General features: G+C 32.4%; 1 protein-coding gene across 3 annotated transcripts; it reads left to right on the forward strand.

Moving 5' to 3' along the window:
* The first annotated feature begins 606 nt into the window (after positions 1-606).
* On the forward strand, positions 607-25,913 carry LOC119833258 (zinc transporter 1). 3 transcript variants are annotated; one of them, XM_038357222.1, is made up of 10 exons: positions 607-1,066; positions 2,155-2,336; positions 5,629-5,851; positions 8,943-9,191; positions 12,480-12,655; positions 14,573-14,685; positions 18,219-18,342; positions 19,187-19,279; positions 22,280-22,425; positions 22,804-25,913. In XM_038357222.1, the coding sequence occupies exons 2-10, from the start codon at positions 2,160-2,162 to the stop codon at positions 22,847-22,849; spliced, it is 1,347 nt and encodes a 448-aa protein (XP_038213150.1). In that variant the 5' UTR covers positions 607-1,066; positions 2,155-2,159; the 3' UTR covers positions 22,850-25,913. The 3 variants fall into 3 exon arrangements, with proteins under 3 accessions (XP_038213150.1, XP_038213151.1, XP_038213152.1); XM_038357223.1 differs by lacking the exons at positions 22,280-22,425; positions 22,804-25,913 and adding an exon at positions 20,943-21,208; XM_038357224.1 differs by lacking the exons at positions 22,280-22,425; positions 22,804-25,913 and adding an exon at positions 20,899-21,034.

Below are 25,913 nucleotides of genomic sequence, written 5' to 3' on the forward strand. Positions count from 1 at the left end.
TGTGGTCACACTTTAATAGTATAATAATATAATAGTACCAAGATTATTTATTTGTGAAATTAATGAGGCAAAGAAATAAAATTGTACGGTCTTATTTATTATATGCAAGAAACAAAACAATTAAAAAAACATATTTATATCTGTAATAATATTATCGAGATTATAAAGTTAATAAATATGCGGAATTGAACTGTTATTAATTGTTTGCCTAACTTTTTCAAAGTTTAAACAATATGTTTATTTATATTTTAATTTATTATCTTTTCAAGCAGTTTATTTTGTGAAAAAGAACACAAAAAAAATTGCGAATATATAATCATAATTATTTGTAAAATAAAGCTTTTGAATTTAATGTAGCCATGACACACGAATTTATTAATTGTAAAACATTTTCAATCGAGTAATTTTTACTATCGTGGCTTTCCCACATCAAATTAAAAGGATATTTTTTGTTATACCTATTTGCTAAGTAAGTCATTAGTCATAAATTTTTCACTCGATAATTATACTAATCGATTTTCGAGAAATCGGTATCGTGTGACATGGACTTATTGTTTAATATTTATTTTTAATCTGTGCAATTCATAAAATTGTTCAGATGATCCGTCGTTCATCACAGTTCGTTCATCGTTTATCGTTGATGAAGTATGCTACCAACTCTCGCATTTACTGTAAAAAAATATTTTAATACATAGCTGCAGTGCTATAAACTTGTGTTTAAATTTAAAATCTAACATTTTAAATAACGAACATGTGCAAAAAATCATTAATAATAAATCTGTAGTGTTTATATAATTTTACATTATCACCAGCTTTCACGATATCCTAAAATTTTTTCGGAGTACCGTTTTTTAAATCGTGAATACAGTGGAATACTTCTATTTTTGTGCTGCTTATGGTTATCGTATCCTGCCATCGGAGGTGCTTTATGTTTTTCGGTGATTAATAAGTGAACAACGTTTTGTCAAATGATTCTGCGTTTTCTATCTTGATAATTGACATTGGACGTACTAATGGGAACATACTGAAAATAATTCTATTGATTTTAATTATTTACATTTAACCTGTAAGTATATTCATAGATTTTAAGTGTAAACAACCATTAACCCTCATGTATCCATGACTCTTTTTTTAACACGCTTTTATAAGCTTCACTTGTATGTTTGTATGTAAATCATTCCTTGAGGCTCCATATTCACCCATTTTAAATGGACAGATTAAATTAAAACTTTCTACACTTATCAAGGAATCAATACAATAATTTCATAAGTTTATTATCTTATTATCCTGATTAGAATCGTCGAGATTTAATAATTTCTATTCGTATAAGTGCTATGTTCAAGAGCAAGTAAGACAATTTCATTTTATCAATAAAATTTTTTAGTTTTTTGAAACTAAATTCATTAAAGTATCTAAAAATTAACCTACAACCAGATGCAAAGGCATGTTTTCAGCTTCTATACTGCTTTAGTCATCATAATCCATTCACTACAAAACCTTAGAGATGATTGCATCATTACGATATCAGTAATCCTTTTTTTTTTTTAATTATTTATCGGTCTATTTTTTAAATCTATAATTCCAAGTAATTCAAATTAATCCTCAATTTTTTATACCCATGATCCAAAACATAAAATGAAAAAAAAAAGTGGTTGAAGTTTCACTCTACAATTTGATGATAAACATGAAGTTACATTGTTTTCCCAGGTCATGCAAATGGGTTTAATAAATTGAAGGAATGGATTTTATAGATTTTAATTTTTTTGTTAGGTTTTATGTACACTATTTCTTATCACTGTTAATTTGAAATTGTTGTGATATAATAATTGCTTAAGATATTAGCTATATCTTGAGCTTTATGTTGAAGAGTAATTATATATGAGAGTCAGATTAGTCCTCTGTTAGAATCATATATAGAATGGTGTACAATAAATATTAATTTAATATATACTCTACTGTAATACAGACTAAATTGGATTTACTACATTATATTTGTTTACATATAATATTAATATGTAAACAATAGCTATGAAAGTTAAATATAGATAATATGAATATTTTTATCAAGTGTACAAATATTTATAAAGACTGTGTTATATGTTAATATGATATGTAGGGATAAATCAGGCTAATAATTTGATATCTTGCTGACAGGAAATATGGGGAAGTATTCTGGAAAGAAATGTCGATTATTATCGATGTTATGGTTGACGGGCAGTTTCTTTATAGTGGAATTAGTTGTCGGCTATGTTACAAACTCTATGGCACTGGTAGCAGACTCCTTTCACATGCTCAGTGATGTAGCCGCCCTGGTCATAGCGTTTTTATCAGTTAAGGTAAGTTTTCCTTTTATTCTCAAAAATGAAAGTTCTGTAGTTTGAAACTTTTTTTTTATATGTCTATAGGCTCAGTGGTGAGAACCTCGGACTTCAAAATCGATAAGTCGGGGTTCGAGACCGGTTGAGTGTGCAGGAAATAATTTGATTTTTCAATTTATCTGGGCATGTAGATAACATCACCACTGCTTAAAACTGTGAAGGAAAACATCGTGAGGTAACCGGCATGTCAGAGAATCAAAAGTTCGACGACATGTGACATTGGCCAACCCGCACTTGGCCAGTGTGGTGATTTATGTCCTGATCCCTCATAGGATGCCTGTGTCCCAGCTGTGGGAACATATAAGGGCTGATGATGATGACACCTCAATTTATATATTGTAGACACAACTGAATCTGGCTGCTGCCTTGTTTCAGTGCGTTATAGATAAATGGGCTGCAAGTAATTTAGGTTTAGCTTCCAATGTGTCTGGCTAAGCTAAATGACTGCCCCATTTTGATCTTAACATAATGTAATATTATGTAGTTTTTTCTACTTTTACAGAGTACTTTTAACCTTTCTTATCTAAAATGCTCTTTACACAACATATACTTAGTGTATTAATATATTTTATATTGTTCATACAATAATAATAAATATTTATAAATCTAAGTTATTTTTTAAGTAATTTCAGCCTTCATATTGAATAATAAACAATGTCTTAGGATTTGCTTATATTAATAAACTTTAGATAAAAAAAAATTATAGCTTCATGAATTAAAAGTACTTTTAACTATTATCATACTTATTGTATTTATTTTTTCTGTAAATTAACTAGTTATATAATATATGCTTAATGCCATTCTGAATCTATTTGTTTTAATGTTACCAGCATATTTATTGCATATTTTTATTGAGAATACTGTTGAGGTAAATAGTATTTATTATTTTTTTTTTTAAATCAGCTATCAAAATTAGTTTATAGTGGGAACGGTTTGTTTGTTTGTTTGTTTGAATGCACTAATCTCGTGAACTAATGATGCGATTTGAAAAACTATTTTAGTGTTAGATAGCCCATTTATTGAGGAAGTCATAGGCTATATATGTACTACGAGCGAAGCCGGGGCGGACAGCTAGTCATTATATATAACACTATATTTTAGAATGTAACTGAGGAAATAGCTTTCCGCCTGTGAAAATACATATATATAAAATTGGAAGTTGATTTTGTGTTCATCCAACACAAACAATCAAAACATTACTCTTTGTTATAGTTAGTAGGCACGATGGCTATATAAAAATCCTAAACTTCTTGCCTAAGTTTACCACAAAAAAAAACATCAACTATGTATATAAGTTATTGTTTTTTTTTTCAACCATTGTATATGTATTAAAGACTGTCGTATGCATTAAGAAAATATGTTATTTGACGTTACAATGGCTCTTAAATTTCATTATTTTAAACAAACATCTCAACGATGAAGTGACATCATTATTCATTGTTTCTATGACGTAATAGCTGGCTAGTTCTGAACTTAAAAAATCTAGCATAAAACGCATGGAAGTATAAATAACACGCTTACGAAATACCAAAACACATTCTAATGATAGAAAGAAATTTAGTAAATAGCGCCGTAACAATAATAAGCGATTCAACTTTGGAATTGAGGGCGCTTTCATTCTGTAGTATTTTTTACTAATCCCAACTAATATTATAAATGCGAAAGTGACAATGTCTGTTCGTTTCTTCACGTCTAAATGACTAAACCAATTTTGGTGAAATTTGCTATAGACGTAGTTTGAGACCCGCGAAAGAGCATACGATAGTTTTTATCGAGGAAACCCTCAGGCGAATTTTTAGAACTTATAAGATGTAAAAAGTCTTATTCCTTTTAAAGGGATTAACGACCTTGCATCAATATTTACGTATTTAGGCAAATAGTAGTTATCTTACGCTAGAACATATTATTGCCTTTTTTTAAGCCGTATATTAAAACAACAACATATTACGATAAAGAAAACTATAAACTTGCCCAAATACTTGTTGTGAAAATCGAAAACTAGTAGTAGTTTTCATTATTGTACATGTATTCAGTTTGATTTGAAAGACAAAGCATTTCGAAAGCAAATAAACAATGATTTGAAGCTTTTGAGCTAAATAACTTTATAGGGAAACGAGTTAGCATTGGTATCTACTATCTACTCCCTGCATTCGTTCTTTTACTTCAGCATACAACTATTGCATTAGGATAAGACCTTGTATGACGTCAGAAACGGATATTCTAGTACGGCATTCCTTACAGTATCGAGAAATACTAATAGTATGATATGAATGACTCAACACATCTGACAGTCGCAGGGATTTTCCTTTTTAAAGTATTCTTATAGTGCATTTACACATTCGCATTCGTCACTCAACCAAACATTCGTATACGGGTGTCTTCGCAATTGTTCACGCATTTGCAATTAGTACAGCAAGGTCGTGTAACGTCCAAAACCCGTTCTTTACGCGAATACGCGAATCTCAAGACGAATACAGTGCACTTGCGCACTGTTTCTATATGCGTGTTCGATATTACCCTCGCTTTTCGCACGATTTAGTAAATGCACCATTAAAATTAAGCAGTGTACCGTGCATAATTTCGTCATCAATATAAATATCTAGTTTTCTTACTACATCGACACAAATTACTGTCAATAATGTTTGACAGTAATCTATCTCAATTATGAAATCTTTTGTTAAATAACATTCGCTTCGAATATGGCAATATGTTAGTATATAATATTGTCCATATTGAGAAGTAAAACTTTTAATAACAATACTTATAAATTAAGATAGTAGAGTCATTAAATATAAAAATAAAGTATTTTACGTTACGAAATGCAGCGTGTTACATGAAAATTAAATTATGTTGGTACTTACGTATGGGTTTGCGAATTCGTGCGAATATGACTGACCGGCATAATACCTTAAATATTCATCACCATCTTGGTGTGCAAAATTATTTCCGGTTTCTACGGACCCGTATGATTCATCTTCCTCGTATGGTACAATTCGTCACATATCATGTATTGGTAGGTAAGGATATCATGTATTTAAAACATAAATATTATAAATTACTTAAAAACAATTTTTATTTATACATAACCTATACGTGTATGGTAATCTGTATAAAAGTGTGTCGACTTACATTTTGTAAATACCAAAACTTACTATTTTTCAAATGCATATCAGTAGTTAGATATAAGAGAATTTTCCCCTGTATCTATCTAATACCAATCCACAATAGTAAATTTCATCTTGTTCAACAGATGTCACCAAAGAAATGGTCAAAGAACACATTCGGTTGGGCGCGGGCTGAGGTGCTAGGTGCTCTGGTGAATGCCGTGTTCCTAGTGGCCTTATGCTTCAGCATCACCGTGGAAGCTGTGCAGCGGTTCATCAATATTGAGATAATACACAACGCGAAGCTCTTGGTCGCTGTGGGCACTCTGGGACTGATTTTGAATATAGTGGGACTGTTTCTATTTCACGGTACGTATGGCTTATGTATTCAAAAGGGAAACTTTTCTTTTGTTTACCCCTATAAATTTTTTCTTTGTCTTCGTCTTTGTTATCTTCGGAAGTACTGATCCGATCATGATTTTTTTTAAGCAAAAGAAAGATACAACAATCTTCACTATACAATTCTATACTAGTCAGGAGTAACGTACGATATTTATTTTTCCTGAAACAACCCGAACAAATCCGGGGGCAAACGGCTATAATAAAATAAATGCTCGTGATTTCATTAACGCTAGGTAATTCGCCATGGCTTTTGAAAATAAAAAGTGTGATCTTGATAAGTTTCTTCTAAATGCGATAATGCATTGTGTTGTAGTGGAGCAAATAAATGAAAGATGTTAACAGACTGCATTTAACACAATAGGTACAAAATAACGATAAAAACTGCATACAAACGTAACGTTGGTAATAAACCATAGTATGTATTTTAATACTGAAAACCGATGCTGCGATGTCTCTGCGTCACAGATTATCGCCGAATTGTTTTTTTTTAATGTTTTCATTTTATGACACCTACGTATATGAATGAAGTATACCCGTCTTCTGAATATTTTTCTCTATGGACAAAATTCAGTCTTGATGAATACCTCCGCTAATATAATTGTAACAGTATTTCTATTCGTATTTTCGTAAATCGATAAATGACCAAAACCATTTTGCGTTGCTATTACAAATTACAATCATAGACATGTGCTGTTCCCCCGGCTTCCTCTGTAATACATGTATAGCCATTTTTCTAAGAGGGAAATAATTTTGGAAATGGTCAGCAGTTTTTGTGGGAAAACATTACAAACATGCTAACATACAATATTTTTCTCTTTATAATATTAGGATAGCTAGCAAATTCATTATAACAAATGTGGTTTTTTTCTTAAACCTAACCTTGTTTACTTATGTACCAATATTCTTCATACAAACACAGAAGTTTTGCTCCGTCACAATGTTAGTACAAAACAGTCATTCGTCTATAAAAATGACGGTTAGTTGTGATGAACGATCATTAGCTCGACTGGCTCGACTGGTACGGCAATATTAAAAGAAAAATTTTAGACGCTTTTTCAAACACATTCAGTGGCAAATTGTTATTACGATCTTGGTCAAAGTTTATATAAGAACTGAACGTATCACTTGTTTAATGTATCAATGTTATGATAATAATACGTGTGGAATATTGGAGTGAAATGAGAGGTGATGAGAAAATTTTCTTTACTCCAAATATTATGAGATACTGTCATATTAAGCTATATCATATTTTTTATTGAGAAAAAAGTTCGAAACACGTGTCGAGACGAGAAAGACAAGTTTCGAATAAAGTCTCGCTAGCTTCTTAGACTTTTGGCCGCGAACACGTTTGTATTGTCTGCTCATCAGCTTAGTTCCGATAAGTCATTGTGCCATAGGTCCTTTAAAATTTTGAACTCCTTAAAAGCAGTTGGAACATACTAAATATATATATTTTTTTATTATGAGCTTGTGTTACAACGTATGCCATAAACGTCGTCAAAATACTATTTTTCCATCGATCAGAAGGCGCAATGACTCAACGTGAACAACGTAGGTAAACACAACAGTGGCGTAAGACAATAGACTTCGAATAGTTTATTGTTCCCTATATTGAAATTAATGCTTAAACGCTGTACGAAATAGAACAATAACCGACAATATTGATAACAATACTTGTGAAATAATTGCATGTTATCAATAAAGGTACCAACATGCCAACTTTACAATCATAAAGCACTCATCGGGTATCAATTTAATTGGTAGTTATTATAGTTGTAATGAAAAAGTCTTTTTATATTAAAAATTATAGAATATTATACAATATACAATAGTCATAACACGCATAAATGCGCCTTTATGTTAAGAAAGTTATGCGATTAACAGTAAGACATTTATCGAAAAAAACACGTCAATACTTATTTAATTGAGGTCGGAGAGGGGGGGGAGGGGAGAAATCTGATCCCCGAAAACCATATAATCCGTATAAAATAAGATGCATGTTGTAGGACAATTCTCTTAAACTATATTATAAAGAAAACTCGTGTAGAAAATGACACGGAACTTATAAATATTCAGAGTAAATTAAATACGCAGCCAAGGAACTATATATTAAGTTCCTGACAACGCGCGTGATCTCATTAGTAATTGTGCTTGTTTTGGTTCCCAAGTATTGACTTGATGATTATTACGACACTATTAAATTCCTTCGGAAGAAAGAAACGTTTATTATGATTGTAAGAAATATGTGTATTGTCATAGGTTAACATCGGGTTTATGTTTAGGAATCATTGACGTTCCTTGATTACTCTCTTCAAGTCTACCCAAATCTCAGATTAGGTAGACTTTTAGTTTGTGTAAATAGTTGTTATTATTTATCGAAGATTACACTTGATAAAAGTCACATTTGGACAGGAGGCGCGATGTGTATTGGAAGCTTTAAATAATTCATCGCATAAGCAGCTAACGGATCCTCTTGGTTATTATTCGATTCGATTTAAATAAATAAAAACAACGTTCAGTTCGCTCGGGGTCATTCTGCCGTCGTTTCTTCCTGGAAATAACAATGTATTAATTTCCCGAGAATCCCTTTGTATAATGATTGTTGTATATATTTATACATGTGGGATTGTGCGATTGGACATTGCCACGGTGAGGCTTTCGTGGGAAAGTGATTTATACGTAGACTTCGCCTGCTAAACCCTTCCCTAACTGAAAAAGATGCATACTCATAAATATACGTCCGTTGATAACTTTGTAATATATATCTCTTTTATTCTAAATAATATTAAGATTACTGTTCTAGAGATATGTATTTAGGTATTTAAACATCATGATATATGTGACATAATATAAGCTTCGGTCGAAAGAATAGTTTTCCTGATTTTTTTTTTTCATATACAATTATGACTACACGACAATCGTATCGACATTATCAGGTTTGCCAACCGTTTATCAGCGATATTTTTCCACTTGGTTTAAACAAATTTCCATATCAACTTCCAACATGGTAAACGCAAAAGTTGCCACGGAAATTCAATAAACTAACCTCCCAACATAGAGCATGGCAGCAGTCACGGGCACACGCACGGCGGTGTACCGCCACCGTCGAACGTGCGCCACTTGACCGAGCTGGTGAACAGCAACGCGGACATGGCCCTCGGCCACGCAGCCACCGATACAGAGGAGACGGACGAAATGGTGCCGCCGAAGGTGGACAAGCTTCCAAGCAAGCAGGCGCCGAAGCCGACAGACCCCGGCCACCTGAACATGAAGGGCGTGTTCCTGCACGTGCTGTCGGACGCTTTGGGTGAGTTTTACCAACGTTTAATGTACCTGGTATTTATTATAAAGGCCCGTTTTCGAACCCCACAGATCCTTACATTTTTCCCCTTATCAAGCTTAACTTTAGACTAACGCACGTCCATTTGCAAGGCGGTGGTGGTCACTTACCACCAGCTCGTTTGCTGGGTTTCGTTTGGTATTGTTGCACAAAAAAGTAATAATGTCTGTTGATAAGGGTTCGATTACCGTTTGTTATGTAATTATTTAATTACAAATTTGATGAAGGGCATTTTTCTGAAAAAAATCAGTAGTGCAATACTTTGAATTGTCGTAAATTCGCATTTTGATGGGTTAAATTGAATAATTCATCATCATTTTTCATTCAATGGAGGTTTCATATCAGTAGTATATCGACAGCTAATAAATTGTAATTATTGAATATAAAATTAGTAACGCCATATTATCACCGAGATACTTTTTTCTAGATATATATACTCTATACAAAAATTATGAAATAATCTCACGAGTGATGAATACTAACAGATATTCATATGATAATAAAGTATATTGACTAGGATTAAGATTCAGCCGACCCAGCAGACCTGACAAGTGGCGACACGTATCGATACCTTTAGATCTCGTACGTAAATCTTGATAGGGTGATAATATATTCTTGGTATTTAGCAAATTTTATATATATTTGTCTCGGCCTCGTAGCTCGGCTAATGAACTTTATGATTACTTTTTTTATAATAAAACATGCAAACTTTGATTGTTAAATGTGAAATGTTAATTGTTTAACGATAAGAATATGCAACAAAGAGGTTAAAATTATATATATATGTATAATAATAATAGAAAGGAAATGTATAATTAGTATAGTAGTAGTAGAAATGTATAATAAGTATGTATGTATAAATTAATAAAACCGTTGTGGTGCACTGCGTCCTGTCTACAAACGTAGTAGTTTTACATACTTCCTTTAAAAGTATTAAAATGCTTCTTCTAAGATATTTGTACTAACTTCATCTAACGGTGAAAGAAATTTTGAAATCGATTCAGTATTTCCCGGCATAAACACGCATACAAACAAATATATTGTTCAACTTTATATAGAAGAGATGTGGAGCGACTTTAAAGTCTTATCGATGGTTCTAATCTTTCTAATTAAACAATACTATCAATATTCACCCAAAGCCAACTTGTCCTATCCAAATTTAAAAAAGCTTGTACCAATATTTTATAAGTGTCAATCGAAACTATAGACCGCCGACCGCCTCCCTGGTACAGTAGTCCTGTGTTCAGTTCCCAGTAGGAAGTCGCAAAAAAAATCTCGTTTAGGCATTATACAGAAGGTTGGTCACCTACTTGTCGGTAAGAAAATCAATCAGTGAAACAGATGTTGGGACACGGGACTTCACTTGATCGTATAGATCCAGCCAATGAAACAAACTAAATTATTCTAGTTCTAGTTAGTGAATAAAGCATATGTTAGTAAAGAAGTAAGCAAGTATTTATTCGAATGCTCCTGAGATTGCTCCGAGAAATCGTCAATCGACGTATCCGGCGTATTCACAAAGTTTTTTTATTATTCAATGGCATTCGCTAATTAAACTTTCAATGAGGAAATTGGCGGTCGATCCTTGAGTGATTTTGAGTTAGTCACACGTTCTGTATTTTTTTTTGTCAATCGTAAATTGAAATAAGCAATGCCGAATAAGTACGAATATTTCCTTCAAAGCTACGTCAGAGTCGTTGGATATTGAAACAACCTTTTTTTTTTTTGAATTTGAAATATCAGGATACTTAATTTTGGGAATAATAAGATATGATGATAATATGAAGATATGAAGGATATTTGGGAATATAAAGACTGCAGACATACACAATGTAACAAGTCACAAAATTTTAAGTCTTTCATTACATTAAAGATGTATTAATAGATATGTAGTTTGCATATAGGTTAATTTACGTGTTTATGTATATTTTTTTATTCTTCAGACCGACAGCAGTCAACACACCATTGAGACATACTGGCTAAACCTATAATATTACAAAATTTCATTAATATTCCAAGAAATTACGGCGCAACCAATAAAATAGTACAATTTTTATACGTATCAGCTATTCTAAAAAAAGTTTGTTTTCAAACGCCGGCGGTTCGATAACCGGCCAAACTGCCATTGACATTATTTTGGAACACCGTCACCGATACCAACCTTGCTCCACTTTCTTCCAGTCAATCTTATCGAGTTAGACGATAATTATTAAATATCGATTATAAAATAACACAGTAATCGATCGTAATCTACCGTAAATGTGCCACAATATTTTTGTAATTACAAAGGTTAAGATACCGCCATGTAGGTATTGCGTCGAAAGGTGACCCAGAATGGTGATTTACCAAAATAAATAGTTCTATACGATAGTAAGCGAGGTGTTTCACAGCGCTAGTGCTTGTTCGATGCCGAGGCGCATTAATGTAATATTTTGTTCCACTTCGCTAGGCTGTCTAAATCCTTCTAAAAATATGTGCACTGAATTATAATGCGCGCAAAATAAAAACGGCTCGAAAGAATGTATGAACGGAATTTAAATATTGTGTATACATTCTAAGCATCAGGCATTCTATGCTAAAATAAAGTATATTTTCTTCCATGACAATTAAAAATGTAATGATTCCTGAGAATGGACGGTTGTGTTTAGAACTGAGCATATTGCATTAAGAACTGAGATACAGTATATAGTCTGGATTAACACATGGGATTAGAACACATTTCCTATCAGAGTATCACGCGAGAGAAGCGAGCTGAAGGGAAACTGAACTCGGACACGAGTGAAGCCAATCATTCGTAGCTTATATAAGCTTATATACTACTTATATATATTGAAGTAAACGTGTCTATTTATTTATAAAGACATTTTCATTGTTTGCCTGTTTACAATTTCTCTGAAACTAACTGACAGTTATCTTGCTAATAAACGATATGTTCACTCTTATAATATTTATGTTAAAAATATATATCGGAGTGTAATATATATAAAAAACAATGAATGAAAGTATGGTGACTTGCTTGATTTATCTACTAATAATTAAGAATTATATTAATAATTCTTATTGTAAGTCTCTTTTCTTTCTACAATTAACTCCCAAATCGGACATAATAAATATAAAAATTGTTTATTTCTGACAAATATCCGTATAAACCCGATATTGGCCAGAGGCCTATTCCAAATGATCATTCTTTCGAATTTTCTAAAAAAAAAAAATCTTACTACTTAGTTATTTTGAAATTTTAATAATTTGTTACAGGTTCGCTAATAGTGGTAACATCAGCGCTAGTGGTGTGGCTGACTGAGTGGGAGTACCGTTTCTACATAGATCCGGCACTCAGTATCGTTCTAGTGATCCTCATATTAGCCTCCGTGTGGCCTCTGCTGAGGGAATCGGCGCTCATTCTGTTGCAGACCGTGCCCACACATATACAGGTATAGTAAGAGGGTAGTTTTAAATTTGGAAATAAAAGCCTTGCTAAATAATAAGTTGATTTATCTGTGCGACAGACTGAGATATATATGGATTTAATTGACATGAAAGTTGTTATTATAGTTAACAAACAACAGTACCTCACGCTAAAATAAAATATTTAAAATTTTTAATTGTAAAAACATAGAAATAAGTTATGAGTAAAAACCAGAAGCGAATTCGGCACGTGTGTGTGGAGCTAAACAGTTGCATTCATATCTCGTGTTTGTACAGCGATAACGAGACTATGCATTGCGTCTTTGCCTTATTTTATGTTTTTTTGTTGTTTTCTAATGATAAAAGAGTCTGTGTTTAAGGAGGCTTTAATGGTTCGTAGGTAATCTTTTTAGTTTCCGTTGATAAATCAGCTTATGGTTAGGGAGTATTTCACGCTCGCTTATTAATCACTCACCTTTTAGCGACCTGGCTTCTCTCTGGTGCTATTATATATGTTAAAATACTCGCATCATAAGTCGTTGCGTAGTATCCAAAGATTTTAACAAACATTGGGATATATAGCAGGAATTGACTTGTTTTGTACTATATATGAATTAAATTTCATACGTGCGAAAGTTACTCTATCCATTAGTTGGTTTGTTTTATTCTATCAAGCCAACTGCGGTTTAAGTTTGGATATATTTTGTTATTGATGAAGATAACAGGACGCAAAAGCGCAGCCAAAATTAACTCTTCACTTTAGCAAACTTCATCTTTTGCTCTTTAGAGTCTGCTGTGTGATAATACTTACTACCAGAATTTTGTAAAGTATTGAGTAAAAAAAACCCTCATATACAAAACGAAATATTTATAGAAACAACAAATACAATACAACACTGTGTTGACGTTTAGTGACGGTCCTACGTCACTGTGTCTCGCTGTGAAATTTCATTATGAACGCTTCAGCTCTTTGGCGGGTGAAATGAAATACTAAAGACAATACTGATACGCTCCAAATAATATTAATTGTAGACAGCGTGATGATCAACTTTTGGAAAAGAATTTTAGGAAAATGCACTAATTGTATAGGTTTGTAAATGTTAGAATAAAAATAAAGTCTTCGCTAATCAGTCTCATTGTTGCGGATAATACTAGCTTATTTAATTGATACTAGCTTTTGCCCGTGGTTACACACACGTTAAATTCGGGATGATTTAATAGATGTTATTATACGTATACTTTCTGCTTCAATAACTATCTATTAAAAAAATGTTATGAGGTGACAAACACGAAAAATAACAGTCAAACGCATTACCTATTTCTTTTTTGAGTCGGTTGTTAAAATTGTTTTCACTAACTATCATTGAATTTAGTATGTAACAGTTGACGCTCAAAAATACAAGGAACCGCAACCAACCACTATCATGTCGGGCGTTACAATGGCCTCGATTTGGAAGCGTGTTCGATAAACACGGATACAAATGGGATCTCTATTAAATTTATGTCATGTGTGAACTTAGGGATAATAATTCAATGTATATTTTATCTAATAAATGCTAGTATGGAAGAAATTGATTGGGGTTTTATGGGGAATTATGACCTGACCTTTGCTCCGTTAAAAAAATGATATCAACTTTTGACCTATTTCGAATACACTGAGTATTCGATTCATTTAAGTATTAGCCTTCTATAGGAGTGTATGTAACTAAAATTAATTTTTAATCCGATCTGATTCAATGATATTCAACGAGTGTTATAAATCCCTACTAGATATATTTACAATTTACAAGTTTTGTATAATAAAAACAACATTGATATGCCTTTAATTAAGGTATTAATTATGTCTATTCATGTTTAGATGAAATAAATTTCTTACTGCTAATTCAATTATATGTATAAATAAAATTATATCAATTATATTGGTTATATTTGTATTTGACCAGGTGGACGCTATTCAGAGGCGTCTATTGGAAAAAGTGGATGGAGTGTTGGCTGTGCATGAGTTCCACGTGTGGCAGTTGGCTGGTGACAGGATTATAGCCAGCGCACATATAAGGTTTGTTCAATTAAAAAAAGACAACAATTTAAATATTTTACCTATGATGAAAAGTAGCCTATGTTTAATCCTAACAACTTACTATATAATCTTAATCCTAACAACTTACTGTATAATCTGTCTACCTGAAACTTGATAAAAGTTCATGCAGTGTTTTTAAAAAGTCACAAACATGGAGACATTTTCACATACGAAAGAATCTGCTATTTTCAAAATTCTACTTTAATAGGTAATTTTATACCATTCTGATTTAATGCCTCTTGCCCTCACGATTTCCTTATATTCATAATTACCTTACTAGAATTCGGATATAATCTCCTTCCTTAGATAAACACTAAATGTATAGAATTCCGTTCTTCGACTGGCAGATACTTGCGTCCTTGGGTAGCAGGACAGTTGCAAATAGTGTTATCTTGATAAGGGGAGCCCTATACACTGTGTCGATAAGGAGTTATTATGTACAAATCGTCTGCTTAAAAATTGTGGCACTTATTAATCGTGTTAATAAGTGCCATAATCAAAAATATATAGTACCTATATATAGTATTTTCTTGTGTTTGGTTTCACGCGAGTATTATACATATAGAAATTAAAAACTTTTCAACGGATTTTAAACGCGATTTATTCATTATATTATTAACCCGACGTTTCGAACACTTTACAGCGAGCGTGGTCACGGGGAGAGGTCAGTCTCCTCTCGAAAAGTTTTTAATTTCTATACCTATATATAGTATGATAGCAAAACTATTAGCTTTTGAAGGAATTAATACTCGATGCTGTGGCCCTGTTAACCTATAAATGATCAAGCAGTATTTGATAATAATGAATAAAATATAAATGCATAAATAAACTTCATGGTACCTGGCCTGGAGCAAGGTGTTGAACATTTATATGAAACCGGGTTGCCAGATGGTGTACCGTGGGCCATTTCAATTTTTGATATTTTCATGAAATTATTTATTTATTTTATAAACATTCATCATCATTATCAATTTTAATGTCCACTGTTAATGTCCACTGCTGGACTTAGGCCCCTCCTATAGCACGCCACTGAGCCAGGTCTAACATTATAAGTCAACAGTCAGTCAAACAGTCGATAATAAACATTAACGCCATATAATTATATATTTATATACGTACCAAAAACGATTTAACAGTAAAAGCGTAACCTCATTTTTAATATGAGAGTCGAGCACGCTTCGAATTGGGCCAGCTCGTACCGGGGTACTTACCACACCTCCACAAAAAACCGACGTGAATAGTGGCTTGTCACTGTGTTTCGTACGGGGAGAAGCGGAGCCGGAGGCCCGTTTCCTTTTCCTCACCGTTCCCAGTCCATTCCTTCTTTCCAATCGTCAATCCTTTCCTTTTCCCTTATCCCTTAAAGCGGGCAGCGCACCCGCAGAGGCACTGCCTCTGCGAATGTTCATGGGCGGTGGTGATCCCTTACCATTAGGCGAACCACCAGCTCCGTTGCTGGCTATGACATAAAAAATCAGTATGAATATGATTAAAGTTAATTAATACTTATATTTATAATTTTAGCAAAATTATGAATGAAATTATTCATCTGAAAACATATAATTTACTGGAAGATAATTTTACTGTAATGCTTATAGAAATTGCTCCTTCAATTATCGGAGATAATTGACTGATATATATCTAATTTACATAATTATATTAATTTGTTAATTAATGTGTACAGTACAATATGTTCTTTGAGATTATTGTTATTATCTATTATCTAAATGTTGCAATATTCTTCAAAGTTTATAAAAACGTATACAAATCGATTAAATCTGAATACATCGTGGAGAAAATGTTCCTACAATATACACGATATATGGGTTACTTAGTCTCTATATTTTTGATATAAAATCTCTGAAACCGACACTTAAAAATTCATACGCTCTCAACAAATTTAATTAGTCTCGATAATTTGATAGAAACATCGAACACTGTTTGATTTCTCGTTCCATTGTGGATCGAGGTAATCCCATTTGCGTGTTGTTTTCGAAAAACTCTTTCGGAATTAAACTCCGCGTCGCGTTGGCGGACGGCCAGGAGTCTTTGTCTCTCCGTGTGTCAGTGAACCAGTATGCATCTCGGTGTTTGAGTAAAAGATGCTTGCTTGCAAAATCGTGTATGGTATATCGTTTAGGCACATATATATTTTGGGAGCTCTTTTTAGAGTATCTTATGAGATGTTTCAGCCGAATAGTTGTGTTCGTGTTCTTATCTGCGGAAATAGGGCCCTTGAAATGAAAACTCATTGCATAGAGTTTTGCGAATTTTCTTTGATTCCAATATTTTGAAAAAGAAAACAAAATTATTGCATAGTTTAGGAATATCGGGACAAAAAGTTGCCCATACGTTATTCCAGTTATTCAGCTGTCTACGTACGAAATTTCATTGCAATTGATTCAGTAGTTTTTGCGTGAAAGAAATAACAAACACACACACACATCCTTACAAACTTTCGTATTTATAATATTAGTAGGATAGTAGTATTAGTAGGATATCGTTTATTCAAGGTTCAATAACATTTCCAAAAATCCGACACTCCCGTGCGTATCTCGCCGCATAGCGTGTAAAATTTTTCGCGCCAAAGTGAACATGCCCATACAAATAAGCTGACGCAATTTAATCGGTGTGGATGATTCGCGCCCCGCACGGGATTCGCCTCATTGTGAACGACGCTTTCTTTTCAAAAGTAGATTTATACCACAAAATAATTGGCCAATGATATTTTAATATTAAAAGCACTGGTGGCACAGTGGTGAGAACCTCAGACTTAAAATCGATAGGCCTGGGGTTCGAGGCGAGGCGACCGTGTAGGAAATAAATTGATTTTTGAATTTATCTGCGCTTGTAGATAACATGAGAATTAAAAAAGTTTGACGATATGTGACATCTGCCAACTCGCACTTGGCTAGCGTGGTGGATCATGATCTGAACCCTCTTAGGAGGCCTGTGTCCCAGCAACGGGAAAATGTATAGGGATGATAATGATGATTAAATTTTAATTAATATTTTACATCTTAGGGAGAAAAAATCAACATAGTAACAACGAATTACGGATGTATTTAGTCAATTGCCAATATAAGCTAATTTAATCGCGTACGATCAATTATTTTCCATCTTATCGAAATTTATCGATTGTGATAATATGCAATAAGTGCATTAACTTCGTTTGAACAGTAGCAACAATGGACAATGCGTCTTTGTTCACTTTACTTTATACCATTTGGTTTATAATATCCTTCTTGTATGAAATTATTTACCTTTTTTTCTTTTAATACAATAAATAAATTTTATATGTAATGAGAAAAATAGGCGCTTGACGTCGATTTGCGGAAGCATGCCCATGTTATTTTTATAATTATTTGATGATATTATTCGTCTGTATTGAGAATGTAAATTGTTTAAAGATAGGAAACGATCTGAAAAATAAAAATATGTAAAATAAAAAAAAAATAGTCAATAATTACGTGTTAGTTTACTCTACTTTTTTTTAAACTTTTCTTAACCAGGTGTAGAAACCTATCGGAGTACATGAAGATAGCTGAAAAGGTGAAGGAGTTCTTTCACAACGAGGGAATCCACTCGACCACCATACAGCCTGAGTTCGTAGAACTGCCCCTGGATGGCAATGAGGTATTTAGCTATAATTGATTTGATAAATTAGGTTATCGCTATATAGTTAAGAAAATTTTTAATCTGACTGACAGACAGCTGTTTTTTTTTTGGTTTTGTTATTCTAAACAACATTGTATATTCATCTGCATCATTGCATTATAAACATACCTAATAGAAGTATGTTTTTAATTCCGATATGGTTGTCAATATTTATCGAACTTAAAATTAAAATAGCTGTTTGTGAATAACTAATTTAAAAATCGAACCGCACGCCGTAAATATCGACTTGTTGATGTGTTTTCTTGTGTTTGATAGGAAATTTGTTAAAGGTCCCATTTTTGAATCAAACAATAATGGCGTAGTACCATCCTCTCCAGGAACGTACATTAATGCATGAAGTAAGAAAGGCCTGACTGGACTACTCTTCAAAGTCGCACAACGCTAGTAATTATTAGACAAAATATAATGAATGAGATGAATATCTCAGAAAAAGGATAAAAATAAATAAATAATGATAAATATGTGTAGGTATGTGAATTAGAAACACTTTTAACCGGTTGATATTAAATTAAATCCTTGTCCACGCAATTGAGGACAGGTTAATTTTTCATTAGCTTAATAGTTTTATGTTTCAATCCCACTGAGGATACTATAAGACTTTATCATTCTGATGAATTGAGCTCCAGGGTATCACTATACCATTGAACAACCATTGGTGATAGATCAGGCTAGCACTAGTCTATGACTATAATGATATTGTTGTTGTTGATAATGATATTGTTGTTGTTTATAATGATGTTGTTGCTGGTGATGGTGATGATAGTGTTGTTAGTGATGATGATGATGATGTTAATTCTCCTAGATGATCAGCTCGTCAGCTGAGGCGCCGTGCGCGTTACACTGTCCGCCCAACGACCTCTGCCACAACGCCACGTGCTGCGGGCCCAACCAACAGGTGTGTTAGCTTGTATTATCTAAGTGTAGGCTAGCGGTTGGTAATCGATTATTTTTTGACGGATTTAAAGCGCGATCTATTCGAATTATGGTCGTAGTTAAGTTAGTAATCCGTTAAAAAGTAATTAATTTTTAGATGCGTGTTTTTTTTCAACTTTATTTTATTCCTTTCTTCTCTCTTCTCTGTATCTCTCTTTATCTCTTTTTTTCATATATAAGGATGCAAAGATTGATTAGAGTTGTTTTAGGCATGTATTGTAAATTAAATTTCAAGTGAGATGTTTATATATGGTAACTGTATGTAGGGATTTTTGTGTATTTTCCGCTTCAGTACTAATTTTATAGAATTTCGTTAAAACTTGAGTTTTTTTTACTTGGATCTCTGTTTTGGAAAAAAGGTTTTTCTATTTGCCACATTTTAATAATTTTTTTTTTCTAAAGAAGTTACACAACAATATTTAACCCAAAATTTAACGTTTCCTTTGTACATATACCTTTAAATTTTGCTTATCCTACTGCCTGTGTTATATATTGATATTTATAATAATATTTATGGCCCTAACCAATTCACTTGTACGATACTCAAATTGTATTTGCACGCATCTAACGTACACGCCCGTAATGAATGTGTGCGTGGCAAACGATCTGTAGTTTAACGGTCTTATTTATAAAAATAGACTATCGAATGTGTTAAACATACTTAAGTTAAAATGTATTAAATGTGTTAAGTAATAAGTAATAAAATAGCTCAGAAAATGGATCTGACAAACATATCTCTGTTTTCTTTCTCTCAATATCGAGTGATGACATTTGCCAGAGTCCAGGAAGATGTCGATTTGAATAAAACCGGTCAAGTGCGAGTCGGACTAGCGACGCTAGGTTCCGTAAAAACCGTTAAAAAATTTATGCTAATGATTATTGCAAAAAAAAACATTCAACCGTGCCAATCTTTACTTAAAAAAATTTTTGTTTATTTATTGTTATAGTGGCAACAGAAATATATTAGCTATATATAAATTTAAACTGTTTGGCTACAGATACAGGCTGGTGTCTTATGGACGGACAGACAGACAGATGAATAGACGGACAGCGAGGTCTTAATAAGAGTCTCGTTTTACTCCTTTGATATAGAACCCTAAAACTTTAATGAACGTAATACGTTAATATCAAAATATGTTTATTTTTCTTAATGATCAGCTGTTGAGATATCCCTCTTTTGCCTTATAGCACTATTAAGGTAGGGGTTAGGCCTCTATATAGAAGAGTTTTATTCTAAAATTTCATTTGACATTCGTATTACAGTTTTCCATAAATTCCGATTATATGTTTGACTATGTACAGCGAGCCTTTACATCTAATATATAAAATTCTCGTGTCACAGTTTTCGTTGCCATACTCCTCCGAAACGGCTTGACCGATTTTCATGAAATTTTTTGTGCTTATCCTGTATCTATGAGAATCGGCCAACATCTATTTTTCATACCCCTAAATGACAAGAGTAAGGCAGAACAGCGTTTGCCGGGTGCAGCTAGTGTGTTATAACTTTTTATAAATAAGACCGTTAGTCTAAATTTCACAGGACAGTAGGTAGAAATTTGTTTTTTTCTTTTTCAATTGCAGTTTTACAGTTTAGAAACAATAAGGGTTCGGTAATATTTTTCAAGGAGATGCCACCGACGGGCCGAGCCGTTCTGAGCCTTACGCCCCTCGCCGACGTTTCGAAGAGTTTAATATGAAATTGTTATTTCTAGCCAATTTTACATACCAACGGAGGTTGTTATTTTTGTATAATATTTATATACATATCTTGTATGTGATGTTGAATAGTTTTATTGTTGCCAATTGTGATCATGAATAGATTTTATGTAAATGTGCCAAATATATGTACACGATGTACTTATGTAAAATGTATTATTAAAAATAGTAAAATATTTGCATTGAACTTAACCTGGTTTTATTGCGCGTGATAACGGAGTTGTTATCTTTGTACGGGATCCTCATTTGGTATCTTTTAAATTGTGTTCCACTTGAGAACACGAATGTAAATTGACGAATTCGAGACGATATACAAAAGTTAGTTATATTAGTCAACAGTTTAAAATATATTGATACAACTTCTCATAATGACATCAACAATAGAACTCAATAAAAATATGTACATTTGATTTTTTAATATTGAATTAGTTATTGTACACGCCAAAACAGTAGATGCATAAAGATAAACAAACCACGACAAAATATTAATGAATACGCACCATTTTACACGTTGATCATGAAACAGTATGTTTACAGATAAAATTGACACGTACTTTTTATCATAATTTGATTAAAGATTAAATTACGACCGTGTGACAAGCGAACAGTTCAGTTTTTGTCACGATATCTGTGTTGCTAGTAAAAAACTGTTGCCAAGCATATAAACACCTTAATTTTTTTTTTAACGTTTTATGTTTTAAAATAAAGACATATGATAAATGGCTTTAAACAAATTTCAATATTGTTATTATGTGTGCTGGTAGTTACATTGTTTGCATTGCAATTTGTTTTTAAAAAGTACTAGCTTTTGAGGGTGGCATTTACGATAAAACGATGCATTCACAAAATAAATATGGTCAGTAATTTTACCTATCATGCGATCGTATCGGTTTTGTATATATTTTATGAAGTAATTGCAGAAATTGCTTTCCTTGTGTAGTGTTGTATACATAGTATATTTACAATTCTTTTCTATCTTTCTTTGAGTGGTCTATGGTCTATATTTGAAAAATAAGACATGGTTTAGCAAAGTTTCATTGTATACTGTTTTCCTTACATTCTTAGACATTGTTTTTATTTGTAGTTCATTTTTAATTTAGCTGTTTTATTGTTTTATGTAATTACATTAATCCAATTAAATATCTTATCAGTACATTTGTAATTTTGTACATTAAGACAGAGCAACTTCACAGAATTCGCTCGACAATTTTCGATGTATTTCTACGTGTACGTTTAAATGTTGCAGAAGCAAAGCACTCCATCGCCGTCAGTCACACCGTACATGTGTAGGCAGAGGAACATGGGCTCGCGAACCGAGTCCGTCAATTCTAATATTGGCGCTGGCGGACAAGGCGCCGCTACTGCTAGGAATTTAGACGCATTGGAGTGCGGGTGAGAATGTTAATGATATATATTTTCTTGAGAATTTTTGTTAATAGGAAAAATTTGATCACGCAGGCAGGATTGGAACCCGCCTCATTTTGCTAAACCGCAGGAACGCTTACCCGTGATCCCGCCTCGTGATGAAACTTTTTCTATTGTTAAAAACATCTCATTTGTTAAGCATTAAAATGCTATAAAAACTAAAAATCAAATGTATATTTTTTATATGTCTTTCGCCTTATGATTAAATGGTTTAATTGAACATCAACTGTGAACCAATGCTTTGCCCCTATTTTAAAATTATATAAAATCACGTCGAATTTCACGTGACGAGCCAAGGAATATTTGTCTATGTGCGAAATTATAATAAAACTTTTTGATTTCCAGCTCGTTACTACCATCCCCGATGGGCGAAGCTCGGCTGACGGTCTGACAGGCGGCCGGCACCTAACGCACTGCGGGACGCCACGTCCCCATACATATTAGTTGTTTCACAAATTATATCTAACAACTAACTAAATAACGTTTATACGAATGCATTTCACTGTATTATTTATACCGAAATTACAAGTTATGAGATTAAGAGCCAGTCTCACCGCTCGCTGATAAAGCGCCTGATAGCCTATTTAACACTTGACGTATGTTTTCATACATTACTTGCTATTTTAACTGACTATTATACGGGACATATCCAGACGCTGTGACGCAGCTATAAGTTAGTTTTACAATTCTGCATATGTTCTGTATAGCTGTAATGAAAGTATAGATCGTTCAAAAAGTGTCAAGTAGGCTATCAGTGACTTTATCAGCGAGTACTGTAATTGGCTAGATCGCTAAGCATTTATTATGATGTTTTCCAAATGTGTTTTGTTATAAGTGCGTTGATACCACCGACATTTTGTCCTATCGCCTTTAAGTAACAAAGTAATACGCACAGACTTCGCCACATTATATTTTCACCAAATTTGCATGACGAATAATAATTCGCCACCAAATAATAAGAAATAGGTATCAAATACAATGTGTTCTTAGTGATAAGCGTTCTAGAAACGTACTCGTATGTTTGTATCCAAAGTTGTTGAAATGAAAATTAATATAGGTAATCGAAAAATCAATTTTTGTTACTATTATAACCAGATTCAATAGTATATATAAATTTAAAGTTTGCTTTTTACCGACTTTGCATTAGCAACGATTTGTTTTAAATCAAAATTAAGTGGGAAACAGACGAAAGTGTAGTATTATAAAGATAATTAAAATAAGAAATTCAGGGTTAATAGTTACTAGAACTTTATTTAGGTTTGGCAATCGTCCACTCATTGAATACTGTTTTTTTATACCTTTTAATAATAAATAAATATAACTAACACCTATGCACACATTTTCGATAGAATTACGCATTCGAAATGCAAAAGTACAACTAACACACCAATTATAACTAATGGCAGTTTTTGACAGTGACACTATTTCCCGCCCTTTTTTATGCACAGCTTGTCCAAAAGTAAGTCACGTGACACATTGACGATTTTCTCGCTTCTATTAATATAATAACCAAGGTCGTTGACCTGATATTTTCCACGTGGAAATAACGAAAGATAAAATAATCTTATCTGCGTATCGATCTATTTTTGTGTCAACATCAGTCTTTTCCATTTCAATGTTATTTACGATATAAAAGCCACTTCTCTTGCTTTAAGTTATTAACATATGCAATACTAATCGGCTGACTAAAGATATATAGATATTAGATAAATAATAATAACGGTATCCTCAGAAAGGGGCTTAGGAAATAATATTAGTAATACTTGCATCATCATTCAGTAATTTTATTCACGTGTTCATGTCATTCGTCTTATATGATTAATGAAATGAAATCATTTTAATTTCTTTAAATTTATTTTGGCTGTTGTTGAAAGTATTTTATTACGAAGTATATTTTTATTTTGTGTTTCGTAAGTTTAGTACGTTTTGTATTATTTTGAAAAGTTTCTAGGCGTTAATGCAATATTAAAATTGACGTATGTATTAATACTAATCGACTGATGTGTATTAGTACTGACGACTATGTTTGAATATAAAATAACATGAAGAATATATCACAAATATAATGCGTGATACAAAATAAAATACATAGGTAATTAGTTTTTGCTAGATTTTTACATTATAACTGTAAAGATTTAAACCATGAATAGTTTAATTTATTGATGTTTTTAATTGTTTAAAAATTGACATAAAGTGCATTAGATAGAATAATTGTAGTAAATAGTTGTTTCACACCAAATATTGTGTGCATTTTTAGGACATAACTTCGAATTTCTAAGAACCATAGTGCAAGCTGTGGCAGTAGAAACGTATGTGCCACAAAGCTTTTTGATAAATTACTTTGTCTATAGATACATATTTTACCCTTTTTAAATACATTTTTTTTTTATATTTTTAAATCACTTTTTTCGTGAATCGGGAGGTAATTTTTATTACTCAAAGAATTTATTCAAACTCAAACCTATTCTTCATTGTCACACCTGGCTCTAAGGTTCTCATTTCATTTATATAACACTAACATAGTTATTATGGTTATTATTACAACACTTAAAAATTGTGATCGTCATTTTAATATAGGAAAATAATTAAGTTTAAAAAAAAATTGTATTGAAGAACGTCACACCCGGTTCAAAAAAATCATTTCATTAAATAAAATAAATAAAAAATCATATTAATATTCATGTATTGATAAATTTAAAGGATAAATGTATCAGTCCGTTATTATAGATATTAAATATATAAGAAGTATGAGAAGCGTTTTAGGTTTTGTACTAAAATTTTAATACTATACAATATAAATGCATAATTAATAATATATCGTGTATATTACGGCACAGCCTACGTGATTATTTTTGGTGTCTGTTTTTCAATATATTGTTTTGAAATTTACGTTGCTATGAAATTAGAATAACCCAAGACGTGTACTGTCTTGTACTGTCTTGTTCTTGTGTTTTAAAATATAAATGGTTGGTGTTAATTTAAGTATCTGAACTCAGCCGTTTAAATGTTTTGTAATAATAACGCAAAACACGAGGAGTAATAATAGACTACAGATATCTCATTCAGTTCTTAAAATGGTCAGGGTTGAATAAAAATATTATTTTTTTTCAAGTTTAACCACAGATTATGAGATATTCAGAGAGCATTTCTATTGATTACAACGAAGCGTCCGATGAGCAGGTAATATGATAATATCGAGCTTACAATATATTCATTCGTTTAATATTTATTTTACATTTAATATTCTCAGCTCAGGTACAAATAATGATCCGATAGTAACTCTTTAAAGTTACACACTAAATATTTAAATAATTCAACGATATTTGAAAAACAGGCATCTCTAGTTAAATTAATTCTATAAAAAGAGCGAGTCTGAGTGCAAATATTGTTTACGGTTTGATTGTTAGTGCAATTGTGGAAGTGTATTTCACAGTTATTAAAAATGTACGAATTAA

The sequence above is a fragment of the Zerene cesonia genome, chromosome 17 (assembly GCF_012273895.1).
Source record: "Zerene cesonia ecotype Mississippi chromosome 17, Zerene_cesonia_1.1, whole genome shotgun sequence".
NCBI lineage: Eukaryota > Metazoa > Arthropoda > Insecta > Lepidoptera > Pieridae > Zerene > Zerene cesonia.